General features: G+C 52.5%; 1 protein-coding gene, 1 long non-coding RNA gene and 1 other non-coding gene across 3 annotated transcripts in view; 2 read left to right on the forward strand and 1 right to left on the reverse strand.

The window, feature by feature from the left end:
- Positions 1 to 16,503, reverse strand: part of LOC140688951 (cytoplasmic dynein 2 intermediate chain 1-like) — a 43,595-nt gene extending 27,092 nt beyond the window's left edge. Inside the window, 7 exon segments of the mRNA XM_072948909.1 lie at positions 1,135 to 1,189; positions 2,449 to 2,504; positions 2,980 to 3,276; positions 4,816 to 4,907; positions 6,533 to 6,950; positions 7,573 to 7,626; positions 15,413 to 16,503. Coding sequence (XP_072805010.1) covers positions 1,135 to 1,189; positions 2,449 to 2,504; positions 2,980 to 3,276; positions 4,816 to 4,907; positions 6,533 to 6,950; positions 7,573 to 7,626; positions 15,413 to 15,640 — 1,200 coding nt within the window. The 5' untranslated portion in view covers positions 15,641 to 16,503.
- LOC116277959 (small nucleolar RNA SNORD44) lies at positions 13,816 to 13,876 on the forward strand. The gene has a single exon (XR_004187377.1). It is a non-coding gene; the product is annotated as a small nucleolar RNA SNORD44 (small nucleolar RNA).
- LOC140688952 (uncharacterized) lies at positions 16,229 to 18,608 on the forward strand. Its single transcript, XR_012063770.1, has 4 exons — positions 16,229 to 16,415; positions 16,622 to 16,930; positions 17,034 to 17,754; positions 17,858 to 18,608. It is a non-coding gene; the product is annotated as an uncharacterized lncRNA (long non-coding RNA).
- The last annotated feature ends 7,572 nt before the right edge of the window (positions 18,609 to 26,180 follow it).

Raw genomic sequence — 26,180 nt, forward strand, 5'->3', positions numbered from 1 at the left:
CGCCTGCCACTCGGAAAGTTACTGCGCTTTCTGTGTGTGTGTGTGGAATAAAGATCCACAAAAACAGGGCACAAGACACGAAAGACAGTTACTCCTGGTCCTGCCCCCCAGATAATAACACAGAAAGGGAAACCACAGAAGCCCAATCTGGTTGTCACATTGTCGACAACAGAATGGAAAACTGAGAAATGTTTTGACAGTCACTCCAACACCCTGGTGTGCACCACTTCAGCGAAATGAAGTAGTCATTCTGAAGACCACTCGGCGAGAATTACGAAGACAGCGTAAAAATGAGGACGGGGAGCTGCTGGTGTCCTAGTGATGCTGCATGATCTGCATGTGATCCTCACGTACACACACCTGCATACACGCGCACACACACACAGACACCCCGCACACACTTACATGTGCGCACCCCAGCGTGCACACACACACACACACACGACACACACGTGGCCCAGAACACGAAATAATGAGGTAGGGAGTGGAGCCCCGAAGCCGGCCAGCGTCAGTAACAAACGTGTAATGGATTTGCCCGCGAGGTCAAGGGCCTGGGCTGCTTTGTGGGAAGATTTTTAGCACTGACGTGACTACTTACCACAGGCCCACTCAGACTTTCTGCTTCCCCGGAGGCCATTTCACTAATTTACGTCTCCCAGGGATGTCCCTTCCGTCTGAGCTGTCCAGCCTGTAGTGTGAAATGCTGTCGTCTGTCCACTACTGGAAGTGGGGGGTAAAGCCTCCTACTGTTGGGTTTTCTATCTCTCCCTGTAACTGTCAGGTTTTCACTTTCTGTATTTTGGGGCTCTTCCGTGAGGTGCGTGTTCTTTTACAATTGCCACATCTCCTGCAAGCTGCTCAGTTCATCCTTGTGAACTGTTCTCTGCCTCTCGAGCGACTCGGCCTGCACACAACAGTCACTCAAGCTCTGTCACGGTTGCTGCTTGACAGTTCACCTCGTCCATCTTTTCACCTTCAATGTGAGTCTTTTAATCTAAAATGTGTCTCTTATGTGCCTCCTGGAATCACCACTGAAATAAATCATCTGAAACAAGGCCCGTCTCCGGCCCAGCTTCCAGGCTGAGACACAGGACCACACCCACTGCATGAAAGAATCAGTGCAAAGTGTCTTACCTTCCTTCTTGAGTCTTTATCTCTTCCATTATTCCTCCCTGAATTCTCTGCATGCCTAGAAAGCAAACATGATCAAAATCAAAACTAATGTTAAATGACGTGAAAAATAAAACATTTACACCTCAGTGAAGGCTGTTATCAGCATTTGATACAATTAGGTTGGCAAATTTGCAAAGCCTGGTTTATTAGAACTATGAACACTGAAGTCTTTTTAAAAACAATTTTTACTAATTCAGCAGTAACGCAAGATAGGAAATACCTTCAGCAGAGAGAAGAAACTGTGTTTGAACAAACTTGTGCTTGTGTAATAGATCCTCATAAGGGTTCTAGAAAATTCCTGCAATTTTATTAGAGAATCAATCCCAAATACTGTTTTGTGTTTAATGTAATATTTGTATTTCCAAAAGAAAGATTTATCTTGAAATATGTTCTATTTATTAGTCACATGTATATGTTTAATTGGACCCTAAAATTAAGGCTTTCAAAATTTCAGACTGATTTTCAGTTTTTGGAGCTCACACTCATACCAATTCAATATAGCACGTGGCTGAAAACATACAGAGCCAGGCAAAAGCTTCACTGTGCACCGCGGCAGATCTGCAACACACAATCTAGGAATTGGCACCCCCAGGTTTAAGGACTAACTTTGCTCAAACTTGTAAGAATTTGGACAAGGCATTTAACCTAAATTTTCCTCATCTATGAAAAAGAATGACCAGAAATGGTTGTCGCAATGCACAAATTAAAATGTAGAGCTGATACACAAAATGAGAGCCTCTATAAACTCTAATCTGTAACTTCACAAAACCCACAAGGGGCATCGTCTGAGTTTTATAGGTGAAGAAAGCTCCACGGCCTGGCACCCGAGCAGGCAGACAGGCAGTAGTGGTGCCAAGGCCCTGGGTCTGTCGTCTGACTCTCGGACACCACGAGCGGGAATCTGCAGGCGGCTCCATGTCCAGGGACGTGGACCAGACACTGGGAAAAGGTGCCTAACAGCCCATGTGCAGAGGCTCCTGGCTCACGGTTCAGGACAGTCCCCCCTCCGCCCCATGAGAGCTGACTTCCTAATGCTGCATGAGCAAGTGTGCAAAAGGCAGAGCAGGACTAACCGTTTGTAACAAGCTTTCAAGCCCCCAGCACAGCAGACACACAGTGGGAGGGCTGTATCTGGAGTAAGTGAAGTAAACCCATTATGTACACTCACTTACCAACCCCAACCAGGCCCAGTAAGGAAAATTCACCCCACGGCACCTGTGAGGACTGCGCCACACACACAACCCACAGCCACCACCCAAGAGCACGGGGCCTTACTGGCTGCCGGTCTCGTCCTTCTTGGAACCTGCACCTCGACTTCTGTGCTCACCATTCTGTCGGGAAAGATTCCAGAACCACTCATTAGTACAGCACAACAAATCAGCGATAGTGACGCCTGCAAGACAAGCGGGGCTCAGTCCTAGCAGTGTCTCTGCTGCGGCGTGTCTCACAATGATGGTTCTCAGCTTTACTAAGGTGTCGCCCTAAGTAAGGGAGGTGAATAAGGGTGCACTGAGAGTGACTGTCACCTCAGTGACATTACCTGAGCAGGAGAAATTTATACTTCTCGATGTCACATTATTTTCAGAAAATCTGACTAGCTCCTTGTACTGCTTCAAGTTAAACTTTCAAACACATGGAAGATGGCTATGTCACAAAGCCACATACTTAGAGGAGAACACCTAAAGGGCCAGGGTCCCCAGGTGTGTCGGCGTTAGACGATCTGTCGCCATGAGCACCTCACAGAGCTGGGTGAGGCCACCGGCTGGGAGCCCGGGAGCAGGGCGGGCAGGGCGCGGGGGCAGATACCTTGGCCGCCCTCCTCCACTGCTCCTCCCTCCACGGCCTGTCCTTTCTGTCTGCATGGCCCCAGAGCCGCTTGTCCTCAGAAGGAAAGCCCTCTGTAAGCCGTCGGTCTCTCCGCCGCTCCTCCCCGCCCCTGTCAGACAGTGAGTGGCTGCTGTCTTTCGCGCTCTTGTCTCTCCTCTCCCTGGCGTGGCTCTTTTCTCGGCGCTTCCTCTCCTCCTGCCACCTGTGCGGTCTCTCGCCCTCCTCTTGGTACAGCCAGTACTTGAGAGGGCTGTCCCTGCTGTCGCCATACCGCAACTGAAGCGTGACATGGAAACTGAGCATGAGGACTGGGAGCGGCTGCCCCTCACTCCCTGCCCAGGGTGCTGCTGAACTGCCCCAGGACGGCGGGGGCCTCGTCCCAGTCTTCCCAGCGCACACCCTCTCCCACAGGACATGTCTGGGACTTGCCGGCTTCTGTGGGCTCCCCTCCCAACAGTGCATCCCCAGGTCCCTCGGTCTCCTGGGCAGTTTGCACGTCTGCCCCCTCCCCACAGGGAGATCCTTAAAACCAGCACCATCGCTACGTCATCTCTGCATCCCTCAACTGCCTTGGAGCCCAGTGACAACTATGACGTCATCACAAGGTGGGTGAGCGTGGACCAGCGCTGGCTGGGATGCCGGGCCGGGAGCACCATCTCCAGGTCTCAACATAACCCCAACTGGACTGGCCTTTTCCTTCATGCAGGGCCTCCCCACCTCCATTCCTGGGGCCCCACGCCCTCCGTCCCACCGCAGACCACCCCCTGGCCTCCAGCCCCACCCACTCTGCTCACAGCCACCAGGACAACCTTCCCAGAGAGAAACGTGACAACCAGGTCCTGATGGAGACGCTCAGTGTAACATTACATGGCTGCCCACACCCATCACAGAACAAAGTCTGAGGGATTAGACCTGAGTGTTTAAGAAATTATGAGGACCCAGAACAAAACACGGGCGACTCCTAACATGACGCAAGTGTGGGGAGGAGAGCTCATTGCATCAGCAACGGGAATTCGGAAGGACAGACTTGACTATTTCATGATTTAAACATATAAAAATACAGATTCCACAGTAACATGAACAGAACAAACAGAACCCCAGCAAATGTGACAGGCACAGAGGTGACCTTAAGGCGCTCCCAAAACCAGCACGACACCCCGCCGGACAGCCACGCACACACACACACAGGTCAGGCCCAACGCAGGGCCGCAGAGCCTTTTAGGAAATGCCCTTTTCTCTGAGTCAGATGAGCAAAGACTGACAGTGATGACGTGGGGTGCCACGCTCCGGTGATATACATAATCACAGCTCTGAGGTAAAGCAAACGGGCAAGTGCACCCTGACATTGATCCAGCAAGTTCACTTCCAGAAATTAATCATAAAGAAATAATTCAGAATAAGTGAAAAAGTTTACACCATGGATGTCTTCATAATAAAAAAAAAATTAGAAGCAATTGAAGTGTCCAAAAAAAGCAGACATGTCAAGAAAACCATGACAAGTCCATATCATTAAGTATTATATTATGGATAAAATAATATCATAGACACACGATAGCTTAGGAAAATGCTCAAGATGTATTCAGTTTGAACAGTTATAAAACAGTAACAATCCAACCTAAGAAAACTGTCTCTACGTACATGTCCATCCACATACACACACAAGAATACACGTGCATGATGTGACCCATAGTTCTCTCTGGGGGGGGCCTGGTTTTCCTAAATTCTCCCAAACGGCCACAGTTCACTCTTGCACCGGACAGATGCGCCTGCCTGGCGCCCAGGCCCAAGTCGGCAGCGGCCTGCCTCCCCACGTACCTTCCTCTCCCGGTACCGTCTCTCTCTCTCCTCGTCGCCTCCTTCGGGCTCCTCACCCTTTGGCTCCCTCTCCTCAGGCCTTGCTTTACTTACTACAAAATAAAACAAGTTTTAACATTCCCAACTCCAGCTTCAACTGAACTACACGGTAACACGTATGTAAACACACCCCTGACTAACACTCTCCAGTCTCGAGGGTGGGAAGTTCTGGAATCGGGCTTAAAATGGAATAAATGGCAGCTGGTATCCAGCAGCCAGGAGAAGGTGTCAGAGGAGGCCCTGGAAACTTGAGAGGGGCAGCAGCCCAATGCCAGGCCCTCGGAGCCCCTGGGCCACTGAGAGGAGCCCAGGAACAGAGCCCAGTCCTCCCAGGAAAACTGGCCAGGAGGGCCGACGTCTCCTCCGAGGGCTCAGCTGCCGGAAGGTGCCGGCCTTCGAGCAGCTGGGCCCAGCCCCTGGCTCCCAGAGCCCCGCTGCTGAGGGCGCAGCGTAGTGGACCAGGAGGCCCCACCACGAGGCTCCATCCAGCCCACCTGCTGCCCAGACCCGCGAGCTCTCCCTGGCATGGGCAGCCAGTGGAGACACCACTTACAGCCTTGTCCAACAGTGAGAAACTAGATTTTCTCTTTTGAGTCTGCTCAAAGTTACTAGGCTTAGTCCTAAGAGACGCAATATTTTAAAAGATGAGGACAAAATTAAACATACAGCGATCACTGAAACAAAGTTCATTCCGTCTAGAAGTATCCACCAAACACTGGCCACTTTCTAGGAGCCTGGGTACAAGAGGCCAGAACAGCAGGCGGGGCCTCCCAGGGCTTGCGCCCGACATGGGGGCAGGAGAGGAGGTGGGGGCCCTCCCAGCACTCGCGCCCGACGTGGGGGCAGGAGAGGAGGTGGGGGCCCTCCCAGGGCTCGCGCCCAACGTGGGGGCAGGAGAGGAAGGGAGAAGGGCCAGGCTCCCCAGGCTGGGAGAGGAAGTGCAGGTCAGGGTGGTCCCCAGGTTTTCTGGCCTGAGGAAGGGAAGGCCGTGGGGGGTCAGGTTCTGGGGGCTGTCGGGCACCGGGGGCTTAACAAGCCTGCAGCCTTATTATTTAAAAAACTACCGAGAACACCAACATAATAACCCCAGAAAGAGGCAACGTACTAAAGTGATGACCCACCTCAGCCCGGCCCTGCCCAAGGCCACAGACACACCCCCTCCCGGAGCCTGAGCCCAGCTTCCTAGCCTGGGGACTCCCAAAGTTACTACGAACTCTTCTGACATTCCCTTTTTTGTTTATGTTGGTTGGTTTGAATTTCTTATAGGAAGAACACACCATTTGTGTAATAAAAGATAATGAAATACATACTTGGGAGAAAAAAAGCACATTTACCTCTACACTAGAATTCCTAGGAATCTGGACAAGTGATATTTAAACATTGCTTAAAATAAGTCTGTTCCTTTTCAGGATTTCTTTCTATCAAAGAGCATTATTTTTGTCTATTTACTATGTGGACTAAGATTTACGGAGACTTAAGTCTAAACTATATTTCACAGTAAAACCCCAGCAAACAATGAGACAACAGTTACCCCCTCACTCGCCGAGATGAACTGTAAAACATAAGAAGGGGGCAGGGGCAGGTGCACAGGGTGCAGCCCAGGCCTCTCACTGCAAACCCACCACCCAGCATTTACAAAACTCGGAAAGCAGCGGGGAGGAGGCCGCCCTGCACACACCTGCCTGTGTCCTGCGCTCTGGCCTGTCAGGTGGCTGCCCCTGCGCGTCCCGGCCCAGCAGGTTGTGGCAGCCAGCTGCCTGCCTCAGCCCGTCCCGCCGTGCCCTGTGGCCCCCCTTCTCGCTCTCCTTCCCCCGGCTGGGAGCCTTCTCAGCAGTGGCCTGCTCTCAGTGTCCCTCCTTGGGCTTCTCTCTGTCCCGGCTCCTGGTGTCCTTCCTCCTGTCCCGATGCCGGTCCTGGTCCTGGTCCTGAAGCCTGTGTGGCTTCTCCCTCTCAGCCGCCCTGTCTCTGCACCTGGCGTCCCGCTCTGGGTCCCTGCGTCTGTGCTCCCGGCATTCAGGGAGGTCCGTTTCCAGATCCTTCTGCGGCTGCTTCTCTCTGTGTTTCTTATCCTCCTTGGGACCAGCTGACTGTGCCGCCTGAACAAGAGATGGCAAGTTTCAGAAACAGAGTCAGACTCACTGAGGGGCCTTAAAGTGCAGGCTGAGGGCTTTCCATCCCAGCAGGACGGGCCTAGACCAACACTCTCGAACCCAAGAAGGGGTCAGACTTGGCGGCCCCACGACTGGTGACAGCACCCACCTAAGGGACACCCACGTGTGTTGGCAAATCGACCCTAAAGTACCACATGGAGCAGAAAGAAGAGAGAGGGTGTGGGCTGGGCAGTAAGTGTGACACTAACCACCCAGGGCCCACTGCACCAGCGTGGACCCTTGCTGTAAGCCCTCAGGAGGCCTGGATCACAACCTGGATGCCCCCCGTGTACACACATGCACAGTGACACACTGTCTCACACACGAGCCCTGAACCTCGACAGAAACCCGACTGAGCTGGTGGGGCACTGGGCGGGGGGCGAAGGGACCCTATCCCAGGGCCATTCCAGGGCAATTAACCACGTGGCTTTATCTCTGTGTGAAAACTGCCCCAAACGAGTCACGTCACACGTGAGCAAAGTCGTGCAGCCCTGAGAACCAGGTAAAACTGCCCCAGGTAACCATCCAAGGTCCATGTCTTTCTTCCCAAATCTTTAAAGTATGTTACCCAAAGGTATTTTCTGAGGTCATCTGCTTTCCAAGTATCGTCTTTGGTTCTTCTCTGAAACAAAAAGCATAAAGTCAGAATCATTAAAGTTTAAAAGATCGAATTTTGTTGCTCCAGGGAGCTTTGTCACTTCCAGTCAGTGGCAATCAGCCCTTCATATGCCAGAAAACACAAGTCTCTCTACAGGAATTAAAACTACCACCAACACAGATCTTAAAACCACCCACAAGTGATCACAAGCTACTTCATAATGTGACATTCACACGCTCCCAGGCTCAGGCCCCCCAGGGACTCATGGCAGGTGGCCCCCCAGGTGCTGAGAGGACACCAGCCCATGACACGGGTCCCCAGCCGCATGCAAGACACGGCCTGGTGAAAACAGTAAGACGGGACTAAGGGCATTTCCGGTGGACTGCTCCCCTTCCCTTGGAGAAACACGGCCCTAAGGGCACAGCTGCAGGGCGACCTGGAGTGCTCCGACTTTAAAGCCAATGTGTCCCAAATGAAGACAAAACACAGAAGTCTTCCTGGTGATGTGAAGATTAGGGAAGCAGAAGAAAATCACAGCCGCTCACAAATACACTAGGCAGAAAGGAACAAAAAGCAAGCCGGTGGAAGAACCTGGCCAAAGAGTGGCCACAAATCGCGTCACCCTCTACCGTCACGCTCACTAGGAAATGTATTCTTCGTCCGGAAAGCTGGTCGATTTAACAAAACGGGTCACAGGAAGATACAGTTAAGAGGATCAGCGCCCAGCACGGCTGCAGCTCACAGCTGCTGAACTTTAAAATCCATTCTCTCAAGTTAAGGCTCCTTAGAGAGGTTAACACGTGACCTTTTCCGAACAAAAGGTCCAAACCCGAGGAAGAGCATGTGCCGGCAGCGCGGTCACCCAGCTCCAGGGCCGGACAGCAGACCGAGGGCGTCGGGAACCCATCGGAATGTCTCTCCAAGTGGCTGTAATCATAGCACTTGTGTCAAAAAGTAAAAATCTTGAAGGCAACAGATCTCCAGCAGAGATCCCAGGGTTCTCCACCCGCCTCCTACGTTCCCACCAACCAAAGCTCAACTTCAGGTCTCAGTCCTTCACTTTTCTTTCTTTCCCTTTTCTCTTCACACTTTTTAAGCTGTAAAATGACAAGCACCTCGTGCCCACCACAGCTCACTGTCACACGAGTTCAGCAGCGCCAGAGTGCGCGCGGGGACACGGCTTCAGACAGGAGCCGCCCTCGCCCGTGCTCCCCGTCTGCCTCGCGGAGCAACAAGTGCAGTTAAAACCTACTCCACAGCCGGAGGCCGCGTGTCCTCCGTGAAGGGCACTGCCTGAACAGTAAACCCTCCGACCACAGGAGCAGCCAGTCTACCGCGGGGACCTCAGCTGGCAACCCACGTGCGTGTCATCCTGTGCGCGGGATGGACAGACACAGGGAGCGCTCATACGCAGCCCAAGACTCGGCTGCTGTCCAGGAGCTTCTACAGCAAAGCCCTGCTGGGCGCCCAGTGAGAACCCAGGCAACAGGCAGTCTGTCTACCTCCGCGGGGATAAAGGGGTCACACTGCTTCCATCCCTTCCCATCCACGCAGGGCCCACAGCTCATCCTGAGACTGCGGGAACCAGGGGAGGGCCCCCAGGGGGCAGGGGTGTCAGACCACAGGCGCGGCCCCAGGTGGGCCCAGGGAAGCAGCGCCGTAGACCCCAGTGCCCTGCCTCGGGGCCCACATGACTATGCAGGGTCCACCTCCCTGCACCATGTCTCTCCTGAGCCAGGCACAGGCCGTCCAGCAATGGCCTCACCCCCAGGGTCATGTTTGGGTCTCTAGGCGGCCCTGCTGGCCCTGTTTCCCTTTTGGAGAAAAGTGGTTTCCCCAGTTTCCCCACCCGAACAGCTCAGCCGCCCGGACCTCCCCACACACCCCAGCTGTGACTTCCACCAGCTGCCCCGGCAGTGCTGTGCTCACGGGTGTCCCATCAGGCAGCACCGGGCAGCTACCCGCCCCGCAGGGGCCTCCACTCCTGCCTCCAGCGCCCTGCACCACCCGGGAGAGCAGACCTCTCCCTCTGCCTGCCCGCAGCTGCCAGTCACTGAACCAGTCCGCAGGTCAGAGGGCAAGGCTGTTTCGTTCTCCATCAGTTGGGTGAAAACGGCTGTCCCTGCTCCCTAGACTTGAGGCCAAGCAGGATCCGTCTCCAAGCACCTCAGTGCAGGTCTTGGTGCCCGGACAGCCAGCCAGGGGTGGGTCCACTCTCAGATCAGACACGGCTCTTCACCAGGTCCCTGCATGTCCTCCTCTAACTCATGCCCTGCTTCCACCCTCCTGTCCGGGCCACTGCCACCCACACCCGGCTAGACTAGCATCTCCTGACCTGCCACAGCCCCGGGGCGGGGTCCCCGCATCACCGCGACTCCCAGGACCACAGGGGCACAGGATGCTGTCCACCCCCAGAGGTGACAGACCACCCTAACATTTGCTAAAAAGTCCCGAAGGGGGAAAGGCTGCTTCACACACTGCTTTGGGGTCAAGACAGTTCCCTCTTGCTGTCTTAATCTTTTATAATTATGCCTGATCCCAGAATTCTTTGAATCGAATTCAGTGACTGAGGAAGCGCTCCCTAAACATGGCTACTGTCCTTTGTTCTCACTGCAATGAGGCTGCGGGGGAGACGCGGGCCCCCGCCTCTCCAGGGCTGCCCCCATGTCCACTCCTGTCCACCCTGCATGGTCTGCTGACACCAGGCCTCGCCCCCAGTCCATGGGGCAGATGCTGGGCCTGGCCATTCCCATGTAAGCAAGGTAAGCTGAAGTGTGCTCTTTCACCCAGGTAAAACAGGTGTACAACACTGTGTAATACATAAAGCACTCACAGCACTGCCTGGTCCTACCAGCAGGTGTGCTGCCAAGGAGACACGAGGCATGCTCCGTGTCCCAGGGACGGCCGTGAGCACCCAGGGCGGGGAGGCCTTGGCCCTGCTGCATTGCACTGCCGGCGTGTGAGCACAGACCGTGCGTGTGTGTGTGAACACAGAGTGTGTGTGCATGTGTGAGCGCAGTGTGTGTGTGTGCATGTGAGTACAGTGTGTGTGTGCGTGTGAGCACAGTGTGTGCGTGTGTGTGAGTGCTGTGTGTGTGTGCATGAGCACAGTATGTGTGCGTCAGTGCAGTGCGTGCGTGAGCGCGGTGTGTGTGTACGCACAGAGTGTGTGTGTGTGTGTGTGTGAGCGCAGAGTGCACAGATGCTCAGAGGAAGGGGAAGGGCTGGCACAGGACATGGGCCGGAAGAAACACCATCAAGAAGCTGGTGCCGCCTTGACCCTTCCCTTTGCGTCAGGAGACAAAGTAGTAACTCCACGAAGTCACAGTAATTACACAATCAGGTTCTAACAACCGGTGGGTTAACTTCCTAAGAAGTAAGAGACCGGCTTAAACTGAGAACTAAGGTGCACACCCATCAGCTGCCAGCGAACATTAGCCCTGAGGTCGTGGCTTTTGTGACTTTAAATGTTTAATAAATATGTACCAGAAAAAAATCCCAAAAGTGACCCAAAAATAACACAAACTGTAATAAACCAGGTGAGTGATCTCAGCCAGACCACAGAAAAACTCTGGAGGGAAAGGAACTCACGGGGGTCCCAGAGGCAAACAGGTGTCTGAAAGGGGTGTCTGATGACTAGTGCGAGGACTGGTGGAGAGGAGCCCTGAGGGGCTTCGGGGCTTGTGCTGGAACCTCTGCTTCCAGCAGGACTCTGCAGACAGTGCAGGCGGCCTGACAGGGAACCAGAGCAGAGGACCAGCAGAGAAAACCCTTGGAATGACAGAACTTACACAATTAATCTGGCGCTTCGCACAAATATGAAAGATCAGTGAGAAAAACAAACATGAGAGAGCAAAGAATCAAGATAAACAAATGGAGAAAAGGATCCTAAAAGGACATGTGACCAAGAAAATAAAGAGAAATCTTTATTTTTTAAAAAAAGGCATAAAAGGAATATCTTTCAACTTTTTCTAAAATATTATAAGCACAAGTTAAACAAATGCTGCAAAAAGGAACGATATAAGAACAAGAAAAAATCCTCGATATTAAAATTAACAAAGTAAAACATTAAGTAGATGACCCTAACCCTAAACCCTAACCCTAGCCCTAGCCCTAACCAACCCTAACCCTAACCCTCTAACCCTAACCCCTAACCCTAACCTTAACCCCTAACCCTAACCCCTAACCCTAACCCCTAACCCTCTAACCCTAACCCCCTAACCCTAACCCCTGACCCTGTTCCTGACCCTAAACCCTGACCCTGACCCTAAACCCCGACTCCGACCCTGACCCTGTCCCTGACCCTGACCGTACCCTTACAATCACCCTGGCCCTGTCTCTGATCCTCACCATCACCCTGGCCCTGGCCCTGCCTCTGGCCGTATACCTAGCCATCCCGGCCTTCACCCTGACGCTGACCCTTTCCCTGACCCCGGCCCTTGTCCTGACCCCTGACCCTGGCCCTTGTCCTGACCCTTTACCTTGGCCCCTGTCCTGACTCCTGACCCTGGCCTGACTACTGACCCTGGCCCTTGCCCTGACTCTTGGGTCTGGCCTCATCCCCTGGCTCTGACCCTTAACCTGACCCTGGCCCTGATCCTTACTACTGATCCCTGACCCTGACCCAGAGTTGTTCTATAAGGGTGAGAGGAGCCTATTCCTCCTCCTCCATCCTCTTCTTCCTCCTCACTCCCCTCCTCCCTCCCCCTTCTCTCTCTACTTCTTGTTTCTCTTTGTTGTCAAAGAAATCCCTGTTCAAACACTAGCTCAACCCAGTCTAAACAACAACTACTTCATAAGCCACACATGAGGAAGAATATACAGACATTTCATTAAAATATTTCAGAGAAGTCACTAAACAAAAAGTACCAGAGTAGACTCTTAAAAACATAAACCCTGAGATGGAGAAAATTCCAGAATTATCATATTATTGTATTCAAAGTGTATAGTGCTCAACAAAAATTTATGAAGCATAAAATGCAAAGAAAAAGTATACCCACTGACAGATGAAATTATCAGTTAGTATCCCTGAGAAACACGAAAAAGTATAAGACATATTAAACAAACACCAAAATGGCAAAAGTAGGTCCTTCCTTCTCAGTAATTACTTTAAATCTGAACTCTCCAATCAAAAGAAAAAGCCTAGGAGAATGGGGTATAAAAATACATGCTCCAATATTTACTGTCTATAAGATCATCACTTTAGAGCCAGACAAAAAACGGTGGAAAGTGAAAGGCCAGAACAAGCCATTCTATGCAAATGGTAAACAGAAGAGAGCTGGGGGGGCTGAACTAGTATCAGATAAAATGGACTGTATGTCAAACCGTTACCATGAAACAAATAAGACATTATGTATTGATAAAAGGGTTTTGGAAAATTTCACACTTATCTAGAAGATGTAATAAACATCTAGACCCCAAATAGCAGAGCCCCCACAGACATGAGGCAGAACTAAAGGGAGAATGTGACAGTTCTAAAATAATAGTTGAAGACTTCAGTACCCCTTTCAATAATACATAAAACATCTAGACAGAAAATCAGTAGGGAAATGAGTGAATTAACACCATAAAGCAACTAGACCTCACAGACATACTCAGGCGGCTACACCCAACATCAGCAAAATAGACATTCTTCTTATAAGCAGATCAGACTTTCTCCAGAAGAGACCATAAGTTAGGGCACAAAACAAGTTTCAATGTATTTAAAAATGTAGAAGTCACACAACATCTTTTCAGACCACAATGGAATGAAGCTAGAAATCATTTACAGAAGGAAAACTGGAAAACTGACAAATATTTGGAAACTAAATCGCACATAAACAATGAGTCAAAGAAAAAAAATCACAGGAAAATTAGAGAACAAAGACAAACGACAGTAAAAGCAAAATATACCAAAACCTATGGAATACAGAAAAAAATAGTTCTCAGAACGAATTTATACCAATTACTCCCTAATCTGAAAAAGGTGGAAGGTCTCAAATCAGCAGCTGACTCTTACACCTTAAGGAACCAGAGAGAGTGTGACCTAAAACCTAGGCAGAAGGAAGGAAATAATAAAGATTAGTGTGGTGGAAAATGAAATACAGAATGGAAAAATGGTATCAGTGAAACACTAGTTGAATCTCAGAAAAGATCAGCAAACTGACAAATCTTTAGCTAGACTGACCAAGGGGGAAAAAAGATGGAAATAAATAAAATCAGAAATGAACATGGGCTGTGTGATGATAAGCAAATACTGAGTAAACACAAAGGTCTTAATTAGCTCTATCTGATCAGAAAAAAAAAAAAGGACATGAACATGGAGACAGTTCTACCGATGCCACAGAAATAAAAAGGATGACAAGAGGTTACTATGAACAACTGACTCTACACCAAACAGATAATTCAGATTAAATGGATACATTCTGGGAAATACATATATTATGAAAACTGATTGAAAAATAGAAAACCTAATAAAACCCATACTAAGTAAATAAATTGAGTCAGCTATCAAAAGCATCTCAACAAACAAAAGCCCGATTGGCTGGCTTCCCTGGTGAATTCTACCAAACATTTTAAAAGGAATTAACATCGATTTTTCTTCAGACTCTACCAAAAAATAGAAGAGGAAGAAATGCTTTCTAACTCTTTCTATAAGGCCCATTTTACCCTAATACCAATACCAGACTAAAAAATCAGAGGTAAAGAAACTACGAGCCAATATCCCTTACTAATATAGATGCAAAAATCCTCAACAAAATACCAACAAACTGAGTCCAAAAATATATTTAAAGGGTTACACACTAGGACCCTGTGAGATTTATCCCAGGAATGAATCATTAGAAAAATCAATCAATATAACACACCGTATCAACAGAATAAAGGGGAAAAGCCACTAGATCACCTTTCATAAAGACAGTCAGCAAACTAGCAAAATAAGGAAACTTACTCAACATGATAAAGGACATTTAGGAAAAGCTCACAGCGAACATCAAATTCCATGATAAAAGGCTGAAAGTTTTTTCCTTAATCAGGAACAAAACAAGGATGTCTGCTTTCACTGCTGCTATTCAATATTTACTAGTAGTAGGTAAGAAGAAAAAGGAGGCATTCAAACTGGGAAGGAAAAAGTAAAACTCTGTTCACAGATGACGTGATTCCCATGGGTAGAAAATGCTGAAGAATCCACAAAATAACTTAGTATCAGAGCTAATAAAGTAAGCAAAGTTATAGAGTACAAAATCAACACTCAAAAATCAGTTGAGTTTCTACATGAAAACAAGGCACTTCCTGAAAAGAATATTATGGGGAAGGGTCTAAGACTTCCCAGACCCCTCAACAGGTGGACGCTCACTTGCACACACCTGCCAGGTCCTGCACCAGTCCTCCTCCTCCCCAGACTCTGCAACTTGCAGGGCTGCATCAGAAAAGCCTGACCATCTGCACATTTCCTCCCTTCTGCCAAATCCCGTTCTCCAATATGACCCCAGATCCTTGTTCCTGTGGCCATTCTCCTTCTCAGCCTTCGTGACACAGGGCTGGGAGGAAGTGGTGGGGGTGCTCCTTCTCTCCTCCAGCAGACGCTGCTACAGCTGCTCTTAGTTTGGCTGCTAAGTGTTCTTGGTGACACCCCTCCCTGGAGAACTGCCCTCCAGTGACAGGAGACCCCGCGAAAAGCCTGGGAGGTTACAACCTGTCCTGGGGCCAAGAGGGTGACCCCCACCAGTAACTGACTAACAGGAGGCACAGGAGTCAGCCACCTGAGAAGCAAGATGGTGGAGCAGAAGGACGCTTGTAGCTCACCCTCTCCCACAGATACACCAAAACTCACATCTATGGACCCGTTGAGCCAATCAGAGCACCTGTCGAACTCCGACAGAACATCGCCCTCTTCGAAAGACAAAGATGCCAAAAACCTGGTAGGAGAAAAGGAAAAAAGAAAGAAGAAAAAGCAAAACAGTGCAGGACTGGTCCCGCGGGGAGGGAGCAGCAAAGGAGGAATAGCACTTGTTCGCTGGGTCTCCCCCCTCCAACAGAGAAGCCAATCGTAAGGGAGCATTTAATACCAACACAGAAAGGTATGGCTGCCCGTCACTGCCCACCAAGCCAGCCTCTGCCCTGTGGTGTGATTTCTGTCTTGTTGTCCTAAATGCCCAAGTTAATGTGGCCCGCTTTGAACACTCAAGCCACCTCAGACTTCAGACTCATGAGTTAAGCACATCTTCCTCCTTCCCCTCACTTCCATCCCTCCTTCCTTCTTTTCTCTTCCTCTCTCTCTCTCCTTTGTCATTCATTCACTTAGCTTATAAGGCCACTTCATACAGCCTCAAGGACCGAGTGATGCCTTCTCTCTCCAATTCCAAGTCCACACTGCACACACTGAGTAGGCCATCTTTTCTCCAGCCAGCTGTGCCTGTCTTAGGTTGTCCTCCTCTGAGGATCTTACCCGTCATTGGCTATCCAGCCGTCCATGCTGGACACATTGGGTAGGCCATCTCCGGTCCAGCCGGCTGTGCCTGTCTTAGGTTGTCCTCCTCTGAGGATCTTACCCGTCACTGGCTATCCAGCCGTCCATGCTGGACACATTGGGTAGGCCATCTCCGGTCCAGCCGGCTGTGCCTGTCTTAGGTTGTCCTCCTCTGAGGATCTTACCCGTCACTGGCTATCCAGCTGTCCATGCTGGACACATTGAGTAGGCCATCTCCTGCCCAGCCGGCTGTGCCTGTCTTAGGTTGTCCTCCTCTGAGGATCTTACCCGTCACTGGCTATCCAGCCGTCCATGCTGGACACATTGAGTAGGCCATCTCCTGCCCAGCCGGCTGTGCCTGTCTTAGGTTGTCCTCCTCTGAGGATCTTACCCGTCACTGGCTATCCAGCCGTCCATGCTGGACACATTGGGTAGGCCATCTCCGGTCCAGCCGGCTGTGCCTGTCTTAGGTTGTCCTCCTCTGAGGATCTTACCCGTCACTGGCTATCCAGCCGTCCATGCTGGACACATTGAGTAGGCCATCTCTTGCCCAGCCAGCTGTGCCTGTCTTAGGTTGTCCTCCTCTGAGGATCTTACCCGTCATTGGCTATCCAGCCTTCCATGCTGGACACATTGGGTAGGCCATCTCCGGTCCAGCCGGCTGTGCCTGTCTTAGGTTGTCCTCCTCTGAGGATCTTACCCGTCACTGGCTATCCAGCCGTCCATGCTGGACACATTGGGTAGGCCATCTCTTGCCCAGCCGGCTGTGCCTGTCTTAGGTTGTCCTCCTCTGAGGATCTTACCCGTCACTGGCTATCCAGCCGTCCATGCTGGACACATTGGGTAGGCCATCTCCGGTCCAGCCGGCTGTGCCTGTCTTAGGTTGTCCTCCTCTGAGGATCTTACCCGTCACTGGCTATCCAGCCGTCCATGCTGGACACATTGAGTAGGCCATCTCCTGCCCAGCCGGCTGTGCCTGTCTTAGGTTGTCCTCCTCTGAGGATCTTACCCGTCACTGGCTATCCAGCCGTCCATGCTGGACACATTGGGTAGGCCATCTCCGGTCCAGCCGGCTGTGCCTGTCTTAGGTTGTCCTCCTCTGAGGATCTTACCCGTCACTGGCTATCCAGCCGTCCATGCTGGACACATTGAGTAGGCCATCTCTTGCCCAGCCGGCTGTGCCTGTCTTAGGTTGTCCTCCTCTGAGGATCTTACCCGTCATTGGCTATCCAGCCTTCCATGCTGGACACATTGGGTAGGCCATCTCCGGTCCAGCCGGCTGTGCCTGTCTTAGGTTGTCCTCCTCTGAGGATCTTACCCGTCACTGGCTATCCAGCCGTCCATGCTGGACACATTGGGTAGGCCATCTCTTGCCCAGCCGGCTGTGCCTGTCTTAGGTTGTCCTCCTCTGAGGATCTTACCCGTCACTGGCTATCCAGCCTTCCATGCTGGACACATTGGGTAGGCCATCTCCGGTCCAGCCGGCTGTGCCTGTCTTAGGTTGTCCTCCTCTGAGGATCTTACCCGTCACTGGCTATCCAGCCGTCCATGCTGGACACATTGAGTAGGCCATCTCCTGCCCAGCCGGCTGTGCCTGTCTTAGGTTGTCCTCCTCTGAGGATCTTACCCGTCACTGGCTATCCAGCCGTCCATGCTGGACACATTGGGTAGGCCATCTCTTGCCCAGCCGGCTGTGCCTGTCTTAGGTTGTCCTCCTCTGAGGATCTTACCCGTCACTGGCTATCCAGCCTTCCATGCTGGACACATTGGGTAGGCCATCTCCGGTCCAGCCGGCTGTGCCTGTCTTAGGTTGTCCTCCTCTGAGGATCTTACCCGTCACTGGCTATCCAGCCGTCCATGCTGGACACATTGGGTAGGCCATCTCTTGCCCAGCCGGCTGTGCCTGTCTTAGGTTGTCCTCCTCTGAGGATCTTACCCGTCACTGGCTATCCAGCCGTCCATGCTGGACACATTGGGTAGGCCATCTCCGGTCCAGCCGGCTGTGCCTGTCTTAGGTTGTCCTCCTCTGAGGATCTTACCCGTCACTGGCTATCCAGCCGTCCATGCTGGACACATTGGGTAGGCCATCTCCGGTCCAGCCGGCTGTGCCTGTCTTAGGTTGTCCTCCTCTGAGGATCTTACCCGTCACTGGCTATCCAGCCGTCCATGCTGGACACATTGGGTAGGCCATCTCCGGTCCAGCCGGCTGTGCCTGTCTTAGGTTGTCCTCCTCTGAGGATCTTACCCGTCATTGGCTATCCAGCCGTCCATGCTGGACACATTGAGTAGGTCATCTCCGGTCCAGCCGGCTGTGCCTGTCTTAGGTTGTCCTCCTCTGAGGATCTCACCCGTCACTGGCTATCCAGCAGTCCATGCTGGACACATTAAGTAGGCATCTCTCATTCAGCCAGCTATGTGACATTTCTCACAGCTTGTTTATCAGTTCAACCCATGGTTTGTTCTCTACAGCCTTCAGGCAGGGCCTACAGTTTCCTGATAGCCAGTTGTTGTCTAATATCAACAACCACCCGTCACTTATACTTTTTGTGCCTTTTGCCTTTATGCCTCAGGACATCGGCTCAATTCACCTTCCAGAAATTGAATTTGCCTGTCCTCCACTATGATATCTCAAAAAGACCTCAGCTTTATCTTAAGACTCAGCTGTCTCTACCATCTGAGATCTCTTGATCTAGTCAGGGCAATACAGGGGTAGGGGACTAAGAGGTACAAACTATCAGATATAAAATAAGCCACAAGGATATATGGTACACCACAGGAAAACAGGCCAATATTTTAAAGTAACTATAAGTGGAGTATAACCTTTAAAAACTGTTAACTATAGTGTACACCTATAACTTATATAATACTGTACAGCAACTATGCTTCAATAAAAAATAATAATTTAAAAAACCAAAATACAAACATGCTATATGAATGCCTCCACGAGAAAAACACTAGGTTGGGAGTCAGGAGACCTAGGTTTCAAGTCCTGCTCTGGGGGTCATCCAACATATGACCTCTGGGTTTCTATTTCCACATCTATGAAACAGACATTAGATTTGATGATCTCTGAAATCCCCTTTCTGCTTGAAATGCATATTGGCCTGTAAGGGACTGGATTTTCAATTTAAACCCCTGCAGCCCTGCAGAGAGTTCTGAAGCTACAAAGCCCCAGGACACCTTTTCCCTGTCTTCTAAGCAGCCCACAGGCTGTGTCTCAGATTCCCACACTGGGTGCCCAGGGGCTCGGCTGTCCTGGGGAACGCCTGAAATTTAGGCAGGGGCTGCTCGGGACTCAGGGAGCAAAGGGTGCAAATAATAAGATGAAATGCTGTGATTTTCACTGAAAAGTACCATATCCAAGCAAGGCTAGTGTTCACACTTGCTCCTTAGCTTGGAGGTCTTTCCTGGAAAAGAAAAATCGCCAGCAAAACCACAGTCCCTAATCAGCAGGCCCCAAACCCAATCTTTCAGCAGGACGAGGAAGGTTCAGGGAAAGCCAGAGCTGTACTTCCCCGCCCACAGCCCACCGTGATCCAGCCCAGCGTCAGCTCCAGAGGTTGGGAGGGGAGAGGCAGGCCGCTTACAGCCTCCTCCTGCCTGACCCAGCTTCACGTGGATGGAGAAAGAGAACCCGCTTCTGGATTCTCAGCCTGCACAAACCACAGCTCCTCTGATTCTACCCCTTAAATCCAGTCTCCATCAGGAAGCAACCAAGAAAATGTGTTCTGTCCCGAGGTTGATTCTGGAACAAGGGAGGTAGGCGACCTCCAAAGAATCCAGAACAGGGGAATGTCTTCAGCTACAACAGAGGGCACTTGCGCTAAATGTAACGGCTCTGCTTCATGAGTTTAATAATAATAAAGAAAAGCCCAGAGAGCAGAGCCACTGACTAAAGCAGCTGTGCAAAAGGAGAAGACATCCTCTGTGGAAACACTGCTCAGTGATCTATCAGTGAGGGTACTTATGCTCAAAACTAAGTTACATAAACAAGGACCAGAGTCAATACAATGAGGCCTGTACCCCTACCAAGCATTGCTGAAGGGGAGCCGCTTGTAGCTCCAAAGACAATAGCAAAGTTTTATCAAGTAAAAAAGCAGAAAAGGGGAAAGTGAAAACGTAACCTGTTGTCACAGATATTTGAAGTATTTGAAAACAAATCCGACCAGAATGAGCAACTCACCATTTAAAACATAATTCAAGAAATTGCAAGGAAGTATTTGAGAAGGAAACACAAGTAAAAAGGGCAAGAGTTCTACCCTGGGAACAGTGAGAAAATCTGGAAACAATGTGTTCGTGTCCTGGGGGGAGAAAGCTAACCCTGAAGAGATGAGAGAGGCACTTACAGAGAAAGGAGGACTAGCAGGTAAGGGGAGGCGAGATGGGGCCTGGGATAAAAGGGACCCATATCAGTGAGGAGCTTCAGAAATCTAAGTGCCAAAAAACATGCAAAGACCACGTACACAAATTGTCTGCGGGGAGACAGCCCGGTTCCCACAAGGAGGGCCATTGTCATTGGCACCGAGCAAAAGGATAAGATGTGATTCCACCCTGCCCGGGGTCCCTCTGCCCTAGTCCTATCTTTTACACCTGAAACAGGAAACTCTTCTTGGAAGTAAACAGAAGAAGCGGGGTGAGAAGTGTCAGGCTTGAGCTGCCTGGCACTGAGGGCAATTAGACTAAAGTGGAGGCGGCACACACAGTGAGATATTCTGGGGAAATGCTTATTTTCAAGAGAAAAATGAGACTTTGGTCTCAAAGAAGAGGAGACTAGGCATAGCCCAGTGTGAAGCCTGAGGAGGGGGCAGGAGGGATGGGAGCTGCCCTCCTATGGCTGCCACCAGCTGGAGGGAGAACCTGGCATGTGGGGTCCACAGGAAAGGGATGGGCATGTCCCCCAGAGTGAAGCTGTGCCCCAGGGTGAAGCTATGCCTGGACACAGCAGGACTTAAGCTAAGGTATCCTTTTTCTGCTAGTCACTCACACCCTAGGTGGACAAGAAGATGTCTCCTGGAGTTGGGAAGGAGGAAGAGAGAAAGGTAGCTCTACGACATGCCCATTCACTCCTGCATGTGTGATCCAGCCCAGCTATGAAGAAGTCACTGGCATCACTGCCACCACCCTGGTCCTGGCCCTCATTATTTCTCCCTGGACCATCATGATTAGAGTCTTCTTCTACACATCCCTTCTGACCTAACTCTCCCTACACCTCAGCCCCACCAAATCTCTGCCACACTGCTTGCCACCAGAGTACGCTTTCCAATGCACAAATCTGATAACGTCCTTTCCTGCTTAAATGTCTACAATGCCTCCCACTCTCTTCAGCGGTCAGCAAGCTGAAGCTGACCTGTGGACCAAATCCAGCCTGCAAGTGACAAACGGATTTAATGTGTTTGAAGATCTGTAATAATAATAATAATAATAATAACGATAATAAAAATTAATAATACTGGAATACTACTCAGTCATAAAAAAGAAGGAAATAATGCCATCTGCAGCAACATAGATGGGCCCAGAGATTATCTATACTAAGTGAAGTCAAAGAAAAATATATGCTATCACTTATACGTGGAATCTAAAATATGACAAGTGAACTTATTTATAAAACAGAAACAGGCTCACAGACATAGAAAACAAACATGGTTACCAAAGGGGAAAGGGGGAAGGGAGAAATAAATTAGGAGTTCGGGATTTGCAGATACAAACTACTATATACAAAATAGATAAGCAACAAGGTCCACTGCAGAGCAAGAGTACTATATTCAAAATCTTGTAGTAAACCATAAGGGAAAAGAATACAAAAAAGAATACATATATCCGAATCACTATGCTGTACACTAGAAATTAACCAAACACTGTAAATCAACTCTACTTCAATTAAAGAAAGAACCGTAAAAAAATAAAAATAAAAAAGGAATATTTGACAGAGATGTTATGTTCCCTGCCAGGTCTGAAATATTTACTATCTGGCCCTTTTCAAAAAGTTTGTCACCCCTTATAACTTTGGCAAAGAGCAAAGCAGCCAAGTATACAGCAGATCTTTCATGATCCTGCCCCGCCTGCTCCTCAGCACCCTCCGCCCCGCTCTCCCGGCTCTGAGCCCCCCGGGGACGGAACCTTACCGGGCCCTGGTTCTCACGGTGATCTGTCCCCTCGTCCGTCCGGGAAGGCCAGCTCCTGGCGACGACCGCTGACTCAGGCTTCCTCGGGAACGGCACCTCCGGAAACAGGGCACTTCGGCCGCCCCTCGCAAGTCTTTTCTTTCTTTACACCTATCGGGCCATGAATTCACAGGAGTGGGTTTCCACGGGGCTGGCTCCTTCCCCTCGGCTCTCACGCCGCCCGCCTCTGGCCGCAGCAGGCTGGCGCCTCACCGGAGCCGTCTATGCCTTCCCTTTCTCAGACCGCTTCCCCGACACGTGTCAGGAAGCGCTCCCGCTCCGGCGGCGGGAACCGGGCCCTTGTTCGTTCACAGCGATGCCAGCAGCGCGCTGAGTGCCGCCAACGCTGCCTCTCGCCACCGCCCGCCTCCTACCGCCGCCGCCCGCCGCCGCCGCCGCTGCCTCCCGCCAACCCCCGCCTCCCGCCGCCGTCTCCCGCCGCCCGCCGCCACCTGCCGCCGCCCGCCGCGCTCCCGCTCCGCGCGGCGGGAACCGGGCCCTTGTTCGTTCACAGCGATGCCAGGAGAGCGCTGGGTGCCGCCGCCGCCCGCCGCCGCTGCCTCCCGCCACCGCCTGCCGCCGCCCGCAGCCCGCCGCGCTCCCGCTCCGGCGGCGGGAACCAGGCCCTTGTTCGTACACAGCGATGCCAGCAGCGTGCTGGGTGCCGCAGCCACCGCCCGCCGCCCGCCGCCGTCTCCCGCCTCCCGCCGCCGCCTGCCGCCGCCCGCCGCGCTCCCGCTCCGCGCGGCGGGAACCAGGCCCTTGTTCATACACAGCGATGCCGGCAGCGTGCTGGGTGCCGCGGCCGCCGCCGCCGCCCGCCGCCGCTGCCTCCCGCCACCGCCCACCTCCTGCCGCCGTCTCCCGCCTCCCGCCGCCGCCTGCCGCCGCCCGCAGCCCGCCGCGCTCCCGCTCCACGCGGCGGGAACCGGGCCCTTGTTCGTTCACAGCGATGCCAGCAGCGTGCTGGGTGTCGCCGCCGCCCGCCGCCGCCTCCCGCCACCGCCCGCCTCCCGCCACCGCCTGCCGCCGCCCGCAGCCCGCCGCGCTCCCGCTCCGGCGGCGGGAACCGGGCCCTTGTTCGTTCACAGCGATGCCAGCAGCGCGCTGAGTGCCGCCAACGCTGCCTCCCGCCACCGCCGGCCTCCTGCCGCCGCCGCCCGCCGCCGCCGCCCGCCGCCGCTGCCTCCCGCCAGCCCCCGCCTCCCGCCGCCGTCTCCCGCCTCCCGCCGCCGCCTGCCGCCGCCCGCAGCCCGCCGCGCTCCCGCTCCGCGCGGCGGGAACCGGGCCCTTGTTCGAACACAGCGATGCCAGCAGCGTGCTGGGTGCCGCCGCCGCCACCTCCTGCCGTCGTCTCCCGCCTCCCACCGCCGCCTGCCGCCGCCCGCCGCGCTCCCGCTCCGCGCGGCGGGAACCGGGCCCTTGTTCGTACACAGCGATGCCAGCAGCGCGCTGGGTGCCGCCGCCGCCCGCCGCCGCTGCCTCCCGCCACCGCCCGCCTCCCGCCACCGCCTGCCGCCGCCCGCAGCCCGCCGCGCTCCCGCTCCGGCGGCGGGAACCGGGCCCTTGATCGTACACAGCGATGCCAGCAGCGTGCTGGGTGCCGCCGCCGCCGCCCGCCGCCGCTGCCTCCCGCCACCGCCCGCCTCCCGCCGCCGTCTCCCGCCTCCCGCCGCCGCCTGCCGCCGCCCGCAGCCCGCCGCGCTCCCGCTCCGCGCGGCGGGAACCAGGCCCTTGTTCGTACACAGCGATGCCAGCAGCGTGCTGGGTGCCGCCGCCGCCGCCCGCCGCCGCTGCCTCCCGCCACCGCCCGCCTCCCGCCACCGCCTGCCTCCCGCCGCCGTCTCCCGCCTCCCGCCGCCGCCTGCCGCCGCCCGCAGCCCGCCGCGCTCCCGCTCCGCGCGGCGGGAACCGGGCCCTTGTTCGTACACAGCGATGCCAGCACCGCGCTGGGTGCCGCCGCCACCGCCGCCGCCTCCCGCCGCCGTCTCCCGCCTCCCGCCGCCGCCGCCTCCTGCCGCCGCCGCCGCCGCCGCCCGCCGCCTCCCGCCGCCCGCCGCCTCCCGCCCGCCGCCGCCGCCGCCGCCGCTTCGTGGAGCCGTTCGCGGGGCCTACCTTTGCGAAGAGTACCCATGCCTTCGATGGCTCCAACACCCCTTTTCTTCTGACTCCGCGTCCATGGGGCCCCAGGAGCCACTCCACGTTCCTGGAGAGGCCTGGAGAACACACAGCGCTCACCGCTCCGCTCCTCATCGGCGTAGGTCCTCTCTGGAAGCCACTGGAACAAGGCAGGGCCCGCCCCCAGGAAGGGGGCGTGGCCACGGCGCCCGCTCCAAGGACCCCGGGTCAGGCTGCCCTCTGCGCCGCCTGAAGAAACGCAGCCCCACTGTGATTGGATGAGGCAATGCACTATAATAAGATGAATGAATAAAAGCTATATAAATATGAGGCACACATTAAAGAAAAGACATGTTTACCACCAAGAATTGTGGAGTATTTCTTTACAAGAACATTTCAAGGCCCAAATAAAAATACTTCAGGCAATATACACTAAATCTTTTAATTTAAATAATAGTATAGAATCCTTCTCAGAAAGATTATTGTACATTATATCTATTATTTTACAATAATAGAAAATAAAATTAGTAATACAAATATTTAAAGCCAATCATCAGAATTAAATTAATATTTATTTATATAAACAATGTAAGTAAGTAAAAATCATCAATTCCATTTAATATAAAGTATATTTCTGGAATGTAATTATTTTTAAATGAGAATTATCAATTTCAATTCAACCAATTCAAGTATTCATTCAGCCAAGAGAACAAAATAAGCCTCTTAAAAATTCAAGATTTACAAATTAATGTTAGAAATGTTTTCAGTATGTTAGACTATTCTGATCTCCACTGAATTACATCATACAAAGACATGTATCACTTGCTTTATAGTTTATAATCAAGTATAACTGGTCACTAAAATTCCTTGACCAAAATATCACTATGATTGGATGAGGCAATGCACTATAATAAGATGAATGTAATAATGGCCGCATCTTTTCAAAAACAGAATATGGAAGTTTTCATTTTCACAACTATGAATTTGGTTTTCCAAAATCTGGTTCCCAAAACCAATTTCTAAATGTTACAGCAGGGGGTCGGGGCAGTAACGGAAAGAAATGATTTAATGGACTCTGATGAAAAAAATAATGATCATAGTTTTTAGTTTGGAAAATGTATCTGGCGTTAGAGATACTCAGAAGTATGTAATGATGCTGGTGTGGGTGGGTGCTTGCCCAGGCCCAAGTGAGCAGAAGCAGAACTGAGACTCCTCTCCTGTCCTTTTGGACTCTCACCTCAGTGCTCCCTCAGCATCATTGCACCCATTCACCTCTCTGTGCTCTGTGTGGGGCAGTGGCAGGGTTGGGGACCCTGGTTCTCCCACGAGTCTGTGACTTGGGGGTGCTGCAGCTCCTGAAGTTGTGGGGTAAAGGAGGAAAATTGGGGTGGGGAGTCGGGCCCTGACCTTGCCCCCTGTCTCTCACATTCCAGGACTGCGCGGACTCAACACAAGGGCCCTCAGTGCCTCCAGGCTGGCCCTGTGCTCCTGGCCCTGACCGCTTCCCCAGGATTGAGCTGGGGGTGCCACTGGGCCCAAGCAAGAAGGTGTGGGATCTCCTCTCCAAAGGGAAGCAGCTCCTCAGGAAACTGGGCTCTGGGAAGAAGGAGTGAGGACGCCGTGGCCATCCCGGCAGCAGGAGTGGCTCAGGCCCCAGTGCACTCTCCTGGCTGCAGGGGGGCCCTCTTCCTCCCGAGTTCCCCTTGTGGCACTTGGGTGGGAGGCAGACTCGTTGAAGGTCAGAGCTCGACAAGTCTTCTGGCTGGGTGTCTTCCTCCTCCAGGAGGGGGACCTGAGCCCCAGCGTGGGGAAGCCAATCGGCCACGGTGGCTGAGCCTGAGCGCCTCAGTCAG

The sequence above is a fragment of the Vicugna pacos genome, chromosome 24 (genome assembly GCF_048564905.1).
Source record: "Vicugna pacos chromosome 24, VicPac4, whole genome shotgun sequence".
Lineage (NCBI taxonomy): Eukaryota > Metazoa > Chordata > Mammalia > Artiodactyla > Camelidae > Vicugna > Vicugna pacos.